Source organism: Nicotiana tabacum, chromosome 10 (assembly GCF_000715075.1).
Source record: "Nicotiana tabacum cultivar K326 chromosome 10, ASM71507v2, whole genome shotgun sequence".
Lineage (NCBI taxonomy): Eukaryota > Viridiplantae > Streptophyta > Magnoliopsida > Solanales > Solanaceae > Nicotiana > Nicotiana tabacum.
The window spans coordinates 72,299,816-72,320,379 of NC_134089.1; the positions used below are offsets into that span (position 1 = coordinate 72,299,816).

The 20,564-nt window shown below is 35.3% G+C and overlaps 2 protein-coding genes across 5 annotated transcripts; one reads left to right on the forward strand and one right to left on the reverse strand.

The window, feature by feature from the left end:
* Positions 1–7,641: 7,641 nt before the first annotated feature.
* LOC142165171 (uncharacterized) lies at positions 7,642–8,025 on the reverse strand. The gene has a single exon (XM_075223785.1). It carries the CDS (start codon positions 8,023–8,025, stop codon positions 7,642–7,644), a length of 384 nt encoding a protein of 127 aa, XP_075079886.1.
* Positions 8,026–15,213: 7,188 nt separating this feature from the next.
* Positions 15,214–19,228, forward strand: LOC107788796 (uncharacterized). Of its 4 annotated transcripts, none has more exons than XM_016610510.2 (4): positions 15,214–15,675; positions 15,835–15,978; positions 16,101–16,311; positions 18,899–19,228. In XM_016610510.2, the coding sequence occupies exons 1-4, from the start codon at positions 15,373–15,375 to the stop codon at positions 18,952–18,954; spliced, it is 714 nt and encodes a 237-aa protein (XP_016465996.1). In that variant the 5' UTR covers positions 15,214–15,372; the 3' UTR covers positions 18,955–19,228. The 4 variants fall into 4 exon arrangements, with proteins under 4 accessions (XP_016465996.1, XP_016465995.1, XP_075079080.1 ...); XM_016610509.2 differs by having other exon boundaries at positions 15,216–15,675; positions 16,062–16,308; XM_075222979.1 differs by having other exon boundaries at positions 15,217–15,675; positions 16,062–16,311; positions 18,861–19,228.
* The last annotated feature ends 1,336 nt before the right edge of the window (positions 19,229–20,564 follow it).

Below are 20,564 nucleotides of genomic sequence, written 5' to 3' on the forward strand. Positions count from 1 at the left end.
TTAATATTGAAAGTTGGCGCATTGGAGATTTTCCAAGTTCTTTAAGTTTGGTATGGAGTAGACTTTGGTGTTATCGAGGATCGATTCTAATTCCAAGCTCTAGAATAGTTCTGTATGGTGATTTATGACTTTTACGCAAAATTTGGCATCATTCCGAGTTGATTTGATAGGAACCAGACGTGCAGAAGTGTTTCTAGAAGCTTTTGAGTTTCATGATTTAATTCATGCATTTTGGTGTCCGATTCGTGATTCTAGATTTTATTTCACTGCTTCGATCGTGCGAGTGAGTTTGTATGATGTTTTTAGACTTGTGTTGACATTTAGTATGGAGCCTCGAGGGCTCGAGTGTGTTTCAAACGTGTTCGGAGGGGTGGAAGGACTTCAGTTTTTCTGGGGGTTTTTTGTTGGTGCCTCAGGTATCACAAATGCGAGGTTTTGTTTACATTTGCGAACCTCGCTTCGCAATTGCGATGAAGTCTGGGCAAGGCAGGGCTTGTATTTGCGAGCTTTTCCTTCACTTTTGTGATCAACCCCACTTCGCATTTTTGAAGCATTGGGTCGCAAATGTGACCTGGACAGAAATGATCAGACTTCGCAATTGCAATGCTTTTGTCGCAATTGCGACCACCGCATTTGCGAACCAAATATCGAAAATGCGACATCTACAACTGGTGCAAGGGCTTTTATTACGGGACTTAGACCTTTTCCTCATATTTTCATTTAATATTGGCAGATTTTGAGAGCACTTTAGAGGGAGATTCTCATCAACATCCTAAGGTAAGTAACACCTACCCATTTTCAAGTTAATTATGGGGATTTTAGATAGATTAAACATGAGAAAATTGTGAAAACTTGGGGGATTTGTTAAAAATCTAGGTTTTTGATAAAAATGAAATTTGACCATGATATTGGTTATGGAACTAAGTAAAAATTATATAATTGAGTTCGTGAGCTATGGGTAATATTTATTTTCAAAAAAATTCGGAATCCGGACACGTGGACCCGGGGACGAATTTTAAGAATGTTCCAATTTGGGTTGGGTTATGACTCTAGAAGCTAAATTATGAACTTTTAAATATGTATTGATTAAATTATATAACATTTGTCTAGTTTCGGATTGTTTGACATCGACTTGGGGGTTTTAGAGCGGATTAGTGAACCGGAAGTGAGATTGGGAACAAGGTAACTCTCTTGTCTATCCTTGTAAGAGGGAACTCATCCCCTTAGGCATATTATTGTTGTGTATTACTTGTGTGGGGAGCTACATACACACGAGGTGACGAGAGTCCATGAGTAGCTATATTCCATGATATGTCCGGGTAGACTTTGATTCACATCATGCTTAGCCCAAAACCATGCTCATTGGAGAAAAGTATGGGGAAATTAGAAGAGACCTTGATGTTTTAATTATACTGTTGTAATTATCATGCATATTAATTGTTTTGATTAGATCTAAGACTAGGGAACTAAATTTGCAATTATCGATTTAGCCTTCTTATTTCGAAGAATTTGGGGAATACTTAATAAATATGAAAAATCCATGTCTTCTTGTCTCACAAGTACTTCCGCGAGCGAGGTAAATTTCTCTACTATTATGGGATCAGGCCATTCGCTTCGACAATACGATAACACCACTCTTATGGGATAGGGTCGTTCGCCTCGGCAATACGATGGTAACACTGCTCTTATGGAATTGGGTCGTTCGCCTTGGCAGTATGATGGTAACATTATTCTTATGGGATCGGGCCGTTCACCTCGGCAGTATTAAGTACCACTATGCTTATGGGATCAGGCCATTCTCCTCGGCATTTTCGTGCTTAATAATCGAAACGGGTTCCAGTTTGGGTAATTGAGTAGTGCCTTCACGGCCAATTATGAGATGTTGGTGATGTGATATGGACTCTCGTTGTATTTATTCTAGCTCATTTATTTGTTTCATTGATACATGTTGTATGCTCACCATGTCTACTTTATGCACTTACATTACTATTATTGACCTCTAGTAAGTGTCAAGTCGACCCCTCATCACTATTTCTTCGTGGTTAGACTAGATACTTACTGGGTACGCATTGTTTTCCGTACTCACGCTACATATGTACACTGATGTGCAGGTACTGAGATAGGTTCCACCGGTGGTCACGTAGGTGCATAGTCGATCATCTACGGAGACTTAGTGGTGAGTTGCTTGACTTGCTACGATCCGCAGCACCATAGTCTCCCTCTATCTTATTTACTATTCCTTTCTATTACTTTCGGACAATAGCTTTAGTAGTTTTGTATATTCTCTAGATTGCGCATGTACTTGTGATACCGAGTTTAGAGAATTTGTAGCACTTATATATTGGTATTTTCTTTTAAAATATTGGTCGCATTTGCATAAAATCTAGTTTGAAGTGTTCTCTAAAAAGACAAACTTCCGTATTAAAATTATTTAAAAGGGGTAAATAAATTGTAGTTACACTTGTGGGCTTGCCTAACAACGACGTTAGGTGCAGTCACGATCTATTACAGATTTGGGTTGTGAAAATACCAGAATATAATCATAGCTTTTAACATGACTACAGGTTTACATATTTCAAATGGAACTCCTAAGAATGCTTAACAAGATCTCAGACTATCAGTCATAGTTAACTTTGAAATTGATGACAGAACTAGAGTGTTAATCTCATTATGAAATAGGCAAATTATTATATCCAAGTTGTAGCAATAAGAAGTTTCCCTTAGGGTTCACAGATTAACTTCAATTCATATTAAAGGGAAAGAGAGAACTAGATACAATTTCAAGACAGTGCACAGAAGCATGAAATCATGAAGGAGAAATAGAGATTCATGCAGAACTTTCATTTAACTACACGCATAGATGTTTCAACTAGGTTATGATCTTACAAAATAGGATGAGTTTCAATAATTATAAAGTCAGGTCAACAATGTCATTAAGGAGGTTAAAGGCAGGGAATATCTGATACTAAGCAGGCTCAATTCAGCTATACAGATTAAAGGTTAACATTTGAACATGATGGATTTCTTCCCAACTTATAAAATAGTTAATACTCAGATGCAGCAGATGTGACTATAGTCTAATTCAGTAAAGATGACCTAATCATAATAGAATATATGCAGAGATAGTTTCTGATGTTCATAAGAGTTGACTTAGTTAACTTAATGAAACTTACAGATGTGATTAGCAGTTAAACACATATATAAGACTTTCATAATGATGATTTAAAGGTTGTTTTGGAGTCAACAAACACTTATATGAAGAAATAAAGCATATTGAACACTTAAACTTCACATACTTCAGCTAACTGGTGAAGGATTAAACCATGAGCACTCATATATGTTCTAGTTAGAGTCATCAAACAGCAACCTTAAATACAAATTAGTGTTATAGATACAAAGATCACAATAAAACATTAAAGAAAGATCTGAAATTTAGACAAAATGGGAAGTCATTATGGCATATTAAGGAAATTAATCGTATAAACTATTTGATACAGAATAGAAGTCATCAAGGTCACATAACAACTAAATCAATACTGATTTGGGATACTTAACAGCATAACAGATGACTATAGATCAACACCAAATCATTACAAACTAGAATAAACAACTATAAACTAATGAAAAACATCAAAAATGAAAACAGTTAATAGAAAGATATCAGCATATCCATGATCTTCGAATAAAATAGTCAAAAAAGAAAGGGTGAAAGTATACTGACCTTTTCTAGGATAGCAGACCAAACGGATTTAACTTAGCCATATGAAAACCAAAGCTTCAAGCTTTTGAGCAGTGAAAAAACTCGGAAACAAAAAGAAACAAAAATTGATGTGTGGGAGCTTAAGATTTTGAAATCTTAGTGGTTTTGATACTTCGTATCAAATTTTAGGTCTTGTTGGTGAGAGCATTCAAGGCTCTATTTATAGTGCCATTCATGGGCTTAAGGTTCTACATATTCAAACTCAGTAGTGGAAGATGACAGAGGGTTGATGATGCTAGAAAAGTGGGTGAAATCAGAAGAATACAGAAGGAAATCAGTAGTGATTTTTCCCTGAAGAAGGGAAAGGCTGACCGTTAGAAGTAAAAATCAGTAGATAAAGCTCGGAGACCCAGAAGTCATTGTGTTTGACCTCTGGGTATAGAATATTCATCAAGAGACTCTGAAGAAGCTCCATGCATGCTTCAATAAGATAACACATGAGAAATGTGAAGATTTGATGTTTCATGTTTAAGCTAGGGTTTTCGGATTTGGGCGTTTGAATCTTAAAGACGGTATGGGAAAAATTCAGCAAGGATCGTGGGTAATGAAGACAGATATGATGATTTCTGGGTGATTTAAGACCTTGCACGAATTTGTGCAAGGTTCCCTTGACTGATTAGGGTGATGGGTTTGAGAGAAATAAGAGAGAAAGGGGACAAAAGGGCGACTGGACAGTAGGGAAATGATTTAGGGTTTGAAGGGGATTGGGTCGGCTCTAGGGGTCGTTGATTCTTTAGATCAACGACCCTCATAATTTAGGTTTTAAATGATTTTAAGGAGAAAATGTGAGGGCCGTTAATCTTCTAATTTCAATGGCTATGATTAAACCCTAAGAGATTAAACAATAAAAGAAAAGATAGATTAAACACGTACCGTTGATGAAATAGATCAACAGTCCAGATCTGTTGTGTTTTCTCTATGAGTGAGGGAGACTGGTGATATGGCGTGCTCTGATTGCTTTAAATGGACTGACAAGGATTGCCAACTTGGAATGAAGGGGTTGTTTGGATTGGGTCAGGTCCGGATTTGGGCTTGATATTTTGGGCTAAAAATAATTTAACTAATAGCCAATTTGTAATTAATTAAGAAATTACAATTGTAGCCTTTTAGTCTTTTAACCTTTTTAAAATTAATTTAAATTTACTTAATTATTTCCAAATAAATATAGTAAAATTATAAATACCAAACATACTCACTAATTTTGAATTTTTAACATAGTAATCTAATTAATCAAAATTCAAGAAGTAATTCGTTAAATTAATTATAAAACCTCTGTTGGTTATTTTAAAAATTATTTTAATAACATTAAAATATTAAGTATATTTTTAATTACACAATATTAATACTGGGTGATTAATTTCAAAATTAATGCTTAACTAATTTGTAAAAAATAGGTATTTATTGACAGAAAATACTTTCAAAACATTTATTATAAATTATTAAGTACAAGTAAATCAATTTAAAAAGGGAGGGTCAAAATTGGCCGTCAACAACTGCCCCTCTTTAACCGAAGACAATGAAAGAGTTTTTTGGCAAAGAAACTGAACCAAAGCCAAATTTGTCCTGACTTTAGGCATACATTGCAGGAATGGCACGCAAATTATGAGCTGCGGGATTTAGGAAATTTCTAAGAGAAAATTTAGGGAATTGGGCCGAGTTCTGGCTTTGAATTGCTTACATACCTTGGGCTTAACGAAGATCAGACCTCATTAGTTCTGGAGTTGGGACTTTGAGAAAGCGTTGTTTGTAAGAATTGCCCTAATATCGTATTATGACCATACTGCAAGGCGGAGGATTGGCATTCATGATAGCTTGAATTTACGGCTTGACTTGAAAGATTTGAAGAATTAGAGTTCTGCTGATTATTTTGAGCTTGGGCTTGGATTCTTGGTCCGCTAATGAGTTTGTTGTCTCTCATAGTGTTGTAGTTTGGTCTGCTGCTTAGAAAGAGTTCCACGTTGCAATGTTTGTTTTTGCAAAAATGAAACGGACACATACCCATATGTTATAATGCAGTATATGTTAAGATGTGATGTAAATGATATAGGAATGATGATGCATGACTGCCGGCGAGCCTTTTTTTGGGATCGGAATGATAGGATACTTGAACTTGACTCGATTATTTATAATGCATCTCCGCTTGTTGGGAAAGTTTTGCATTAAATAGTGTCTCCGTTTGTTGGGAGAGCTTGACTTGTAGAGTGCGTATCCGCTTGTTGGGAGAGCTTTGCACTGATAAGTATCTCCGCTTATTAGGAGAGCTTGATTTGTAGAGTGCGTCTCTGCTTATTGGGAGAGCTTGATTTGTAGAGTGCATCTCCGCTTATTGGGAGAGCTTGATTTGTAGAGTGCGTCTCCGCTTGTTGGGAGAGCTTATTATTGAAAATTGTAAAGTAATCTCTACTTGGGAGCAATTTGACTACAAACGTAATCATGCCTGAAGTTGCATGAGTAAAACGTCAAAACATTCAAAATAATAACACCAAGAGATACCCTTGACTACGGAGCTAAGTTGCAGCCATCGATTGGCAGAACATCGGTGATGAGGTTTGCAACTGACTATTCTGGCCTCCGTTGTGATGGAGCGGCGGTGCGAATTTTTCCTTTGATGGAGTGAACAGTTTGCTATATACAAGACTTCGATTGGTGAAACCGACGTTTTATTTGTATAGAATATTTCGATGGATTGAGCTCATAATTTGCTATATACAAGGCTCCAATTAGCGAAGCCAGCAGCTCGTTTTGTACAAGGTGCTCCGATTGGTTGAGTAGGCAGTTGGCTATATAAAGGACTTTAATTGGCGAAGCCAACCGTTCATTTTGTACAAGGTGCTCTGATTGGATAAGTAGACGGTTTGCTATGTACAATGTGCCTTTCCCGCATTAGCGATCCGACTCCAAGATACCTGCAAAACGTTCACGAATTAGTTTCAGTTGTACCAAAAAATTTAGATTAAGGAAGAAGGATGATAATCCTGAGAAAATGGCACATTCATCATTTGCCCCAGCGTAATGCCAACATTTCTTTGCGTCCTGTTGACCTTACTCTCAAAGAAAAATTCTTAGTGGGAATAGGGGTTGGTCTGTGTCGACCACATCATTATTTTTTCCCCATCCCTTGATATGGCTACACCACAAAGTTCAATAGGTGGAACAAATTGCTACATTAAGAAAATATTTTTTTGAAATTTTTTGTTTTAAGGCAAGTGTCGTTATTCCGGATTATGATATGCTACGAAAGGTTCTTTGAACGCGAGCGTTGATCCTTGAAAACTTTACCCTGTTGGTGTCGATCCTCCATGATGCGACTACTTGCCGTTGGGGCTCCGTCATAGTTCGAACTAATGCATTACAAAGGTTTTCCTAAGGTTATGGCTGAACCCTTTTAGGTAGACTACATATCCAAAATGAAATTAGGCCTGAACGTAGTTCGTGGATGATGATAAAAATATGATAAATATGACCAAGCCTGACTCAGGTAGCCTACGTATCTAAATGGAATCAGGTTAAGATGTAGTTTGATTACAATAGATGCAAAATGATGAGATTAAGAATAAAATGGCCGAGTCTGACTCAAACTGCCTACGTATCCATAAGGAGGGAGAGAAATCAAAACTTACGTGGGTTGCCTACATATCCCTCCGTGGGAAGTCAGGTTGAACGTAGTTCTGTTACAGCAAAACCTAACTCTATTTGCCTTCAAACATAGTATCTTTTGATTGCGTCTGAGTTGACGGGCCTCGTGTTGACTTTTCCATCCATTTCTTCCAAGATCAGAGCTCCACCTAACAACACTCGGTGAACCACGTAAGGACCTTGCCAATTAGGTGCGAAGTTTCCTTTGCTTATTTCTGGTGGAGAAAGATTTTCTTTAGAACTAATTACCCCGGTGTGAACTGGCGAGGCTTCACTATTTTGTTGAATGCACTGGCCATTCTGTCCTGATATTGTTGATCATGGCATACTGCATCCATTCTTTTCTCGTCAATAAGTATGAGTTTCTCCTGTCTGACATGTATCCACTGTACATTGTCCAACTTGGCCTCTTGGATGACCCTTAAAGATGGTATCTCGACCTCCACGGGTATCACAACTTCGGTGCCATATACTAACATGTACGACGTTGCCCCAGTTGATGTTCTCATAGTGGTCCGATAACCCAATAAGGTGAAGGATAGTTTCTCGTGCCATTTCCTGTGATTGTGCACTATCTTTCGCAGAATTCTCTTAATATTCTTGTTGGCTGCCTCAACTGCCCCATCCATTTATGGTATATAGGTTGTGGAGTTGCAGTGGATGATTCTGAACTTCTCGCAGATTTCCCTGTGAGATCACTATTGAGGTTACAGGCATTATTAGTGATGATTGACTCAGGTATCTCAAATCGGCAGACGATGTTGTTTCGAATGAAATTTGCCACTACCTTCTTTTATGACGACCTTGTAGGTAGATGCTTTGACCCATTTGGTGAAGTAATCGATGGATTCCAAGATGAAGCGGTGCCCATTTGATGCAGCGAACTCTATAGGTCCAATCATATATGCCCCAAGCAATGAATGGCCAAGGCAAACCCATCACATTCAACTCATAAGGAAGAAACTGATGAAATCCTTGTGAATATGGTAATGGTGACACTTCTGTACGTAGTGGATACTATCCCTTTCCATGGTCATCCAAAAGTATCCAGCTCTCAAGATCTTCTTGGCTAACGTGAACTCATTCACGTGGGGTCCACATGTTCCTGCATGTATTTCTTCCAGTAATCTGGTTGCCTTAGCGACACCTACACATCTCAGAAAATCCAAGTCTGGGTTTCTCCTATACAGGACTTCCCTAATAAGGAAAAAGTGATTCGCCAACCTCCTGAGAGCTTGTTTCTGACTATTATAACATTCTCCGGGTACTCTCTTGTCTCAAGGAATCTCTTGATATCATGGTACCATGGTTTACCGTTTGGTTCTTCGTCTACATGGAAGCAATATGCATGTTGATCCCTAATCTCTACCTCGATAGGATCGATGTAATTCTTGTCTGGATGTTAAATCATGGATGATAGAGTTGCAAGGGCGTTAGCGAACTCGTTTTGGATCCAGGGAATGTGCTTGAACTCAATCTTCGTGAACGTCTTGCATAACTCTTTTACACAATGTAACTAATCTTGACGTTCTTGGTAGACCACTCTCCTTGGACTTGGTGTATCAATATATCATAATCCCTTATGACCAAAAGTTTTTTGATGTTCATGTGGACTTTCATTCTAATCCCAAGGATGCATGCTTCGTATTCAGCTATATTATTGGTACAAGGGAATCTTATCTTTGCTGATGCTGGATAGTGTTGTCCGGAATTCGAAATTAACACTGCCCCAATTATTACTCCTTTGAAGTTTGCTGCTCCATCAAAAAATATTCTCATTTTAGACTATGACTCTGCAATATCTTCTTCGGCGAATAATACCTCTTCGTCGGGTAAGTACGTGGTGAGCGGCTCGTAATCCCTGTCCATTGGATTCTCTGCGAGGTGGTCAACTAAAGCTTGTCCCTTAATATCCTTTTGGGTTATGTACACAATATCAAATTCGCTAAGGAGAATTCACCATTTAGCTAGCTTTCCGGTGGGCATTGGCTTCTGAAAGATATACTTGAGCGGGTCAAGCCTAGATATCAAATGCATAGTGTATGTTGACATGTAATGCCTTAGTTTCTAGCCGATCCAAGTCATAGCACAACAAGTGCTTTCTATCAAGGTGTATTTGGCCTCGTATGTTGTAAAATCCTTACTTACATAGTAGATGGCCTGCTCCTTTCTCCTGATTTCGTCGTGCTGTCCCAACACATATCCAAAGGCATTATCTAAAACTGGTAGATATAGTAACAATGGTTTCCTGGGCTCGGGAGAACCAACACTGATGGATTTGACAAGTATTCCTTAATTCGGTTGAAGGTTTTCTAACACTCTTCTGTCCATTTTTGTGGAAGCATCTTTTTTCAACAAATTGAAGATAGGTTCACAAATTACTGGGGACTGGGCTATGAAACAACTGATGTAATTCAATCTGCCCAGGAAACTCATCACATCTTTCTTACTCCTATGTGGTGGCAGCTCCTGGATGGACTTGATCTTTGATGGGTCCAATTCTATCACTTTTCTGCTTACGATTAATCCTAATAATTTTCTTGTAGGGACTCCAAACGCGTATTTTGCCGGATTCAATTTCAAGATGTACCTCCGCAGGTGCTCGAAAAATTTCTTCAATTGTCCAAATGTTCTGAACTTTTTTGAGACTTAATAAATAGGGTTGTCATGACCCTCATGTAAGTACTTCAAGCCTTCAATAAAGAAAGTCAACTAAACACCTCATGCTGATATGGCATATTGTGTATTTCTCAATCCAATTTCAGCGCGTAAATAACTTAAATTACTAACTAATGTTTACTCCAACCCCTACAATACCAGTCCATCAAACAGCCAACCCAAAATGTCACTTCCGCCACTGTAACACCCAGCAAACAACTCACCATCCACCAGTGAAAAGGCAATCAGCCATCTTCCGAAATACCAATATGACTTTGTAAAAAAGAAGCTAAATTACTCATGTAGAGAAGAAGTTGGGCGCGAGAGATGTTGTGGTCATTAGCGGCGTCGACGAGGACTATAACGAAAGTAGCGGTGGTTTAGGAGAAGAATAAAGAAGATGTAGTCAGTAATGGAGAGGGGAACAATGGGGAAGGAAGAGAGATGAAAGGTCTTGGGTTATTGTAGATTTTGGTTTTTGAGCAAAACCCGGTGTTGGGGCCGATGGAGGAAGATGGCAGGGCTGTTAAGCGGTGGTTTTGACCATTTTAGGTGGCAGCAGTACACCGGTCAAGTGTTAACGCTAAATGAAGGAGAGGGATCTGAAGGAGATGAATCTGGAAAAAAAAAGAAAAAGAAAACAAAAGAGGAGGGTGTGAAAATGAAAATGGTGATTAAGGAGAAAGAGATGAAATGTTTATTGAAGGAAATGGGAGAGGAGGAGGACGGGCGGCAGTTCTAGGTATTATTGTTTTTTTCTTCTTTTAGTTATCACTGTTTTTTCTTTGGGGTTAAATATTAGGTGGCAAATTTTTTAATTACAATTACACATGGCATTTTCTCATTTGTTCATTTGATATGAATCCGATAGTGTATTTCACGCGAGGTGAGTTGAAAAGATCGAGTGTTTAGTTGACTTACTTTATTGTAGGCTTGAAGTGTCCAGCTGAAAATGAGCTCAGTTGAGGTGTTTGCCTGATCGTTGAGGACAACTTAGAGCCCGTTTGGATTAGCTAATTTGAAGTAGCTGATAAACATTAGGTGTTGAAAAGTACCTTTAAGTGTTGAAACTGATTTAATAAATAAGTAGTTACGTGTTTGGATACAAGTGTTGAAATTGAAAATAAGTCGTTGTAGTACTTGATAAAAAAGTGTTGATAATCTCTTTTTCTGTTAAAATGACTTAAATAACTTTAGAACCGTTTACACTTGTAAGGGCGTAATTTCTTTAAAATTTTAGATTCCAGATCAATTCAAATACAAAATATTCTATTTGCCATTTTATTTTAAATACAACTGTACTTAGATAAGATAATTTTTCTGATAAATATAATTTATTTTATGATAAACATATAAGCATCAGTTATAATAATTAATAAATTGACAAAAGTTTCTCAATAAAAAATAAACCTAAATAGGACAAAATATTTGAAAAAAAAAACAAACACTGTCTTCATCACTACAACACTTAGAAAGCAATACACCAAAAATTTGATATATCCTCATTTATTACATACAATTCAAAGATTAATACACAATCACATAGATATAAATATGCAAAGGAATAGAGAATTTGCTTATCTTAAATAGTCAATGAGAATTGCAGACTTGAAGAGGGGGGGGAGGGTTAGGTTGAAAAAAAAATACTTGAGACAGTGAGTATCGATGTAGGAGTTTTATTCTAAAAAGGAATATTTTAAGGATAAAATAGTAAAAAATTTGGTCAAACTTAAAGTACTTATAAGCTAAAAATTGATAAGTTGGGGGTGACCAACTTATGACTTATTTTTAATTTATAAGCACTTTTAATTTTACCAAACGTGTAAATAAACAAAAAATACTTATAAGCTAGTTTGACACGCCGTTTATGTAATTTGCCAATAATTCTCTCCTCGACTTAATTATGGAGTATGGAGCGATCACCTTTACCATCGTGATTCACGAAGAAGAAAAGCGAGGACAATGGGGAAACATCACTCCCTTTCAGGTAGCAGTCTATAGCCAATCCAATCAACAACATATGTTACTATTCGATTGAAAAGAAAAAGAAAGAAAGAAAAGTAAAAGGGAACAAAAAGAGCAAAACGATTTAATGGAAAATACATTGATTCAGGGCTTCTCACACGCTTCAATGGCTGTGCAAACGAAAATACCAATAGGACCTCCGCATACTTAAGAGGTCACAATGGGAAGACGAGAACTACTTTGATTGGGGGGGGGGGGGGGGGTTATGCATTTTTTTCATAAATTTATTATCTCCACTGGTCTTTACTTCCAACATTATACGCTCTAATTGAAAATATAAAGATTTTTAAACTATGGGTTAATTTAAATTGTGATAATAAATAAATTATTATTTTTATCAGATTACTTATCAAATACGTTTATTTTGCTAATTTCTCGTTTGGATTTAACATCAATATTTCAAAGTCTAGAAACAATTAGAAGCGCCTATTGAATTAGGATGAAAATACTACCAAATGATTTAGTTCTTAATACAGTTAAGTTTTAAAAAATTATTCCGAGACATACATTTTGAACCTAGGAAGTGGACATATATATTTGAGATCTAATTATTTTCTGTTATATTCGATGCAATAAGGTGAAACATATTCTGTAGCAAAAGTTTTATGTCCCCTTTTTCTCCTTTAAATATGGATCAAAAAGTGGATACAAGTCTTACAATCGATCCATAATCCTCTAATTAGTAATTACCTCATTATTGTTAGACAAAATTGTAATATCATCTATTTGTTTATGAGATCCAAAACAGTCTCAGACTTGCAACATTATATCTAAATTTGATCGACCTCACCTAGAATCGACTGCGTTAATTGTATGAGTCAAAAGCTAACTTTGAATATTTAAGATAAGATGACGCTAAAGAAAGAACTTCCGAGCTATCGTTAGTCGAAATAGAACAGAAAGCAGCAAAAGTCATAGTCCAAGAGGACGAGAGCCGAGATCGAGAAGTCAATAATGGTCGAGGTCGAACACCGTTGATGAACCTGTAACGACTAGTTTTCGAAATAGGGTATTAAAGAGGATATTCTAGTGGATATTCTCTACACTTGTACTATTAGGATTTATTAGGATAATGTCTCATATAAATAGAGGAAAGGACAATGATGGGGCACGTGAGACTCATTTGCAAGAATAGATTTTAGAAAAAGATTCTCTTTCTCTCTCGCTAAGATCCAAACTCTACCTTTTCATCAAGATTCTTATATATATTATTCCCTACTTTTCCATCGATTCGAGAATAATCCGAATATTCAAGAATTTGTTTGTCACTCATTATTATCAGGAGGAACAACCATCTAGTTCATCCTTTATTGGATGAATCACTCCCCATATACTTAAATGTCAGTTATTGTTATTCATTGTTATTAAATGCTACATTATTGCTCATACCGTTTGGAATAGTTATTACATACTATTATAACTTTTCTACCAAATTCGACGTTAATCACATTTTCGGAAGTCATATCTAGAAATATTATTATTAACTAAGTTTCACCCATTATCACATAAATTCAATTATTTGAACCAATAGTTATATTTTTTGGTCAAACATTAATTTGACTCCGTTAAAAATTGATGACTTTCTGAAGAGTTCAACAATTACTCCACTAATTATTTGATTCTAAGCAAAATTAGAGTAATCAGCAAAAGTATAATGACTAACTGGTAAATTTATTCAACTTCAAGCATCACACACACTTTCAATTCCATTTATGTGAAACTATTTGATTGGACATGAAAATTTAACCAAAAAATAAAGTACTTTTGATAATTATGATTTAAACATGTCATGATATTTTTGTTGGTATAAAATATTGAAATTTATGGTCTTAAATATATTATAACATTTTGTGTGACTTTAAAATTATGTCATTAAAGTTACATGGGATATAATCACATAAAGTAGAATAAAAGAAATAATAATAATAAAGGGCTCAAAATCATTATTTTGTGTTGGTTTTGCTTAATATGAGTTTTTATGTCTCAGAGGTTTACTTTTATACGTAAGAAATCTGTCTTTTACACATAAGAGATCACAAAAAAATATTTTCTTAAATTATAAATTATAAAGAGACATAATATACAAATAACACTCGATACTTCATAATACTAACAGAAAGTAAAGAAAGTATTACACGTACATATTCTTCGAGAAAAAAGAGTCATTTGGTTTCGTAAAGCAATCCTCCATAACTCATGGGGGTCGTTTGGTAGGGCGTATAAAAATAATACTAAATAAGGTGCATTAGTAATGCAGGGGTTAGTAATGCATGGGTTAATAATGCAAGCATTAGTTATACAGAGAATTTTTTTATGCATTGTTTGGCGTGGTGTGTTAAAAATTAAAATACATTGCATAATTTTTAAGAAATTTAATTATTTACAAAAATACCCTCCATATTCTTTAACTTAAGGGACTTTAAGGATAATTTTGTCTTTAACCATGATAATGCATGCATTAATAGCCTTTGTATAACTAATGCCATGGTTTTCTATGCATTAACTATACATAGGATAATACCAAATAGAGTGTATAACTAAAGCTTGTATTAGTTATACATAGATTAAAAATGTGTATCAAACAAAACATTACTAATACACAAAGCTAATGTATGCATTATTTTCTCTAACACACTCTACCAAACGACCTCATAGTTTCCTCTCAACTTTTATTAAGGCGTTCTTTTTAAAGATTTGTTTTTGAATATCTTTTTTCAGCCATTTAGAAAAGTTTTTCAACCAAACACCAAAATATAGTACTATAAGTTTTTCAGCTTTGTAAAAATTAAATAACACCTGTAGAATAATTTTTTAGTTTATCTAAAAATGAAAAAAGTTTTTTTAGTGACCTTTGGTTAGAAAAAAGAATGGTTTTGCAAAAAACGTTACCCTTCTGTCAAAAAAATGAAAAAAAGTACTATTACTTTACCCAAGTTTTGTAAAACTTAAAAGGGGTGAAAGCGAAATTAACCAAAACAATTTACAGCAACTCCCCGAGCTGTCACGTGTCAACTTCCCAATGGAGAAGTCACGCTGCTCTACGAAGTTGAGAAGAAACCCAAAAATGGTAGTGACCACTGACCCCGTCCCTATCACTACGCTTCCAGTTATTGGGTCGTGCCCCATTTTTCCCTAATCATCTGGTCACGTGACCCAACCCACTTCTCTTTTCTTCTCTCTCTTCTTTAAGCAGACGAAAAAGAATTCGTAACGTCAATTTGAAAACACCTCTCTCTCTCTCTCTCAAATTTCAAGAGATACATACTCTGGTCTCTACTCTGATTTTGAAGAAAATGGAGGATTCTTCTGAAAATCTGGATGATGGAATGTTATGGCTACCGTCTGATATTTTCCCTGTAGAAGAAGTTTCAGTTACATTTCCTTCTCCCAAGTTTAAGTTCAAAAACAACCACCCCAATACTTGTACTTGCTGCTGTTATTACTCTTGTATTCATCACAATGATCATCTCTCTTTAATGGATGAACAACAAGAAACTGATAATGATAATATCATTCAACGCTTCGCTGCTTTTTCTCTTCTTCATCAACGTAACCACCAACCCCACTCTGTTCCAAAATCATTTCCCATTTCTGAGGTACCTTTTTTTTCCTGCGGCATTTTTTACTTTTATTTTATGTTATAAAGAGTCTTCCATATTTTATTTATGTGTTTCCATTTTTACTGTTCATGGGAGCTCTATTTTTGTTGCTTTTACTATGTTTTTAAATATTTCTTCATTGTTTGTAATGTTCAGCGGTTCAGACCGGCAGAGAGGTACAGCTGTACGGATTGTTCACTTTCTGGCTGTGTTGAACGAAATAGAGGGGAAGAGCTGCTTCAGATCGGTGTTCCACCCCCGGTTTATCCGTACCAGTTTTATACACCGGTTCAACCCCAGGTAGAGTTGAAACTTGAAATAATTGCGTATTATTTCTGGATATATTTTTCTTAAAAAACGGTAGTTCATGCATATATTGATAGGTTGAGAGGTTGATTGAAGCAAGAAGTAGGGTTTTGCAGATGCAAGAGAACCGGTTCATGAGAATGCGTAACCTGAGAATAAATGAAAACCGGTTCATGGGAAGCCGGTTTTTGCCATTTGTGGGAAGTGGATATGGTAACGGAGGAGGAGGTAGTTCTACTTGTGGTGGAACAGGTGTTTTCCTTCCGAGAGTACCCACTAACATCAACGATTATCGTAATCATCCTCATGCTAGAAAGAGACAAGGTGGTAAGTCAATCATATCATTGAGTTAATTAATCTAATTTGCTTTTGACCACTCTTATTCTAGAACATTATTCTATTATATCCTACTGTTAATTTCATTGTATGGTTAACTTGAAATTCATTCATTCAACGTGAATGAGATAGACGAAATCAGTGAGCGAGTGACATCACATGCAAAATGCTACTACTTCAATTTGTTTGACTAGATATGTTATTTAAAAAGGAACAAATAAAACTTTTGTCACCCAAGTTATATAAGACAGTGAGCTAGAATGGTTATTTTGAGTTTTGACATAAGTGCAAAAATTAATTCTTGTATGTTTATGGGTTCCTTGTGATCTGTTTTGCCTTTTTTGCAAGATGATGGTGGTAAGTGAGTGTTAGGTTGGTTGTTGGGTGGGTTATTTGCATTGCCATTTGGGGTATACTAAGTATGAATGGTGTGTGACTGAGGATGTGCGAGTGTTGTGCTTGACCGAGATGGATATTAGATGATACCAAATACATATGGAGTAGTAGTATTTAAGATGTAAATCTTGAACTTGTGTTGAGAAAATACCTCTTAAGTGAAGAAAAGAAAATGGGTGTTTTTAATGATGTTAAAACTAATTTATCCAATAACAGAAAACAGCCTGCTTATTTATTAAGGTATGGTCCAGCATTAAATCTGTTAAGGAGAAAAAAGAGGCAGTAGACGTCGCTTATACATAATAGTACTAGTATAAAATTAGAAGATGAAGAAAGGCAACTACTAGTCCTCAAAGATGTGGTTCTTTTCACATGCATAAGTTTTGGTAGATAAAATTACTCGATTATCTAGGGTGTGACCTTATGGTCAATAAAGTGGGTTGGTGGAATCATGAGGTTTGAGGTTAAATCCTTATTGGAGACAAAAAATATCAAGTGATTTTTCTTATACGTTCAAGCCTTGGGGAATAGAGTTATCAGAGACAAAAAAATACTAAGTAATTCGTCCTATCTTGGTGAATAGAGTTACTTGGTACATGTTGCTGGTGGGAGATAATAGGTACCCCATAAAATTAGTTGTAATGTGCGCAAGCTAATCCGAACACTACGAATAACAAGTTGATGGAACACTGGGTCATGGAGTAGATACAAGTGGTTTTGGCCTGCCTCTTAAATCTTAAAGGAAAGAAGGGGGAGGGGGGTAGTGGTCGTAGTTCATACCCGCCCATTACCCATTTAATTTTGAATTTTTCGGCCCTACACCTTTTTGGTGAATTGGAAAAGGGAAACTAATCCATTTCTGAATGATACTCTGTTTAACTCGATTGATATCAACATGTTTTTTGGGACCCATGCATATACTATGGAAAGAAAGGGGGAAGGAAACTGAATAATTGTATAATTCTCCATATTCCTTTTTTAGTTTGACAAGAAGAAGAGGAAAGAAACAAATTTATTTATTTATTTAAACCTGCTAATATTCTCTCTTGTGGGAGAATTGAAAAGTACTATTATTTGTCACTATTCCCCTTAACGCAGAAATTTTAGCCTCTCTGCACTTCTATCCAATTTCAAAACAGGAAGTTATTTTCCTGATCTTTCTATAGTGCTAATTTCGTGAAGCAAAAATTTGATGTTTCGCATACTACTTTACATCACGTTATACAGGTAAAGTGAGTACGAAGGCCATAGTACTTGTGTGACTTTATAAATTTTCATGACCTATTTATTCTTAGCTGAGTCAGGTTTCATCTTTTCTTTGTTCATCTTTACACTTTTTCAAAGGAAAAGGTTGAAAATAGTTGTCTTTTGGGAATAGCAACTGACATGGGGGGAAAATATATCTTTTGATTTATATATTGCAGTTCATTGTGATGTCAAATTTTGGGAAACAAAGCTTAGAACAGTGGATTAATTACAATTTCCTTCTCCCTCCCCCTTGTTGCAGTTGAATGAGGGATAGATCTTTAGGTCATTCTGGAAATACTATTTGTTTGATTGTAGTTTCTGTTAAAAATTACTTTGGCAGTTTTGTTTAAGGGGAGGATTTGTGACATTCTTTGCCTATCTACTTGAATGCTAGGTCCCAAATCCCCTGCAGTCTCAGGCCCCCTTTGCCAATTCTTGATTATCTATCATTACAACACTCTCAATGTATATACTGCTAAAATTTGATGGCCAATATTACCTGGTACAGAGTTGAATAATTGAGCTGTGATAAAGTTGGCATCATTTTAAAAATAAATCTAAAAAAATTGTAGGGTGCGCTACCCTTTAATTAGGAATTTGGAGCAGAATTGCTATGTTTTTCTTTTACAAGTAAAGCTGTATCTTTTAGCCATTTGACTTTTTATCTGTGTACTCAACCATTTTACTCAATGAATTCAGTTGAACTACTCATCAGCTCTATTTTTTTTTCTTCATTTTTATCACTTTTCGGGTTTACGGTCATACTTCTTTTATGATAATGAGGACTATGAAGAATTGGACTCCTAAGCTAGATATAGTTAAGTTCGTTGATGAATGGCTGTTTATCACAAATTAGATGTTAATTTCATGATGTCTATGGTGGTTTTTTTTTATAGGGTGAAATTCTGATTGATATTTATGTATGAGCAAGCAGGTGGTAGAAATAGGCAGGAGGTTCAGCAAACTGGTCAGAGCTATCCATGCATATAACAAGCAAAGAGGAATAGCAAAGCCTCTTCTCTCGTGAGATGAGCTAGAAAAATTGGACCAATTGATATAACATGGTCTATATATAGTAGTTTGTTCCTTAGATAGTATTATGTATAAATTGAACTAGCATATGGCTGTTTGTTAACTTTTGTCTTTGCCAATAATTCTTTGGCAAAGGCCAAAGGGACCTGTCTTTTGGTGTCTTCATCTGACAATTGTAATATGACTCCTTTCAAATCTGTGTATTATAATAATGCTCCTACTTATGCCTACACAGGCCCTTTTTTAAACTTTTGAAAATACAGCTTCTGGTCGCCTTTGGATTTGATTTGATTTAGATTTAAAGTTTTGGAAGGTTAGTTTTCGCAGTATAGTTATGTTTTGCGAGAAACCTCATGTTTTGAGTTGTTATTACTTTTCAGACAAGATTTTTGTTTGGTTTCAAACCATATAATAGTATTTGTTTGTTTCTTGGAGAAGTTTCCCATAAATTTAAACATACGTGCCCTTGTTTTTAAAAGTTGAGTTACTTTACAAATCAAACTAAGCTGTTCCAGATAGGTCCGCACAAGAAGCGGAAAAGGGTTAAAAAATGTCCCGGACTATTGGAAAAAGTTTTAAAATACCCTTCACCCATTTATTGAGCTAAAAATACCCTTTCATTCATCTTTTTGGTTCAATTATGCCCTTTGACTATTATGTCAATGCTGATTTAAAAATAATAATTATTATTTAAATGGCACGTGACAACACTAGATTAAAATGAACCATTTTTTACCCGACCCGTTTTAAAAAAAACCCACGACCCGACCCCAATTTTCATTTTTTTAAGTTTTTTTTTAAAAAAATTTCAGTTTTTAAAAAACGAAAATATTTTTTTCAGTTTTTACAAAAAAAAATCAGTTTTTACAAATTTGTTTTTCCATTTTTTTAGTGCTTTAAAAAAACTGATTTTTTTTTTCAAAAACGAAAATATTTTGTTGAAATTATTTTCCAGTTTTAAAAAAGCGAAAATATTTTGTTAACAATTTTTTTCAGTTTTTACAAAAATAAATTCAATTTTACAAAAAAAAATGCTTTAAAAAACTGAAAAAAATATATTTTTTTGCAAAAATTGAATTGTTTTTTGTAGAAATTCGAAAAAATAAAAAGAAGACTTTATTAAATTAGTGGACTACTGGTGCATTTGTTTAAAAAACGAAAATATTTTGCAATTTTTTTTTTAAGTTTTACTAAAAGAATAATAATTATTTTTAATTCAGCATTGACCTAACGGTCAAAGGACATACGTGAACCAAAAAAGTGGATGGATGGATATTTTTAGCCTAATAGATGGATGAAGGGTACTTTTAAATCTTTTTCAATAGTTTAGGTGCATTTTTAACCCTTTTCCGCCCAAAAAGTCATTTAACAATAATTTTTCTCAAAACCGCTCTCTGAATCTTTTTGAAAGTTTAGTTTTCCAAGGGCCAAGTGGATGGATCATTTGGTTGTTCGAGTAAAACACTGTTCAATTTAAGAACTTGTGCAATTTATTTCTTTCAGAAACTAACCCAGTGTCATTGAGGTGTGACTTAATAAAATGAGCACAAACCTTAAATATCATAGTT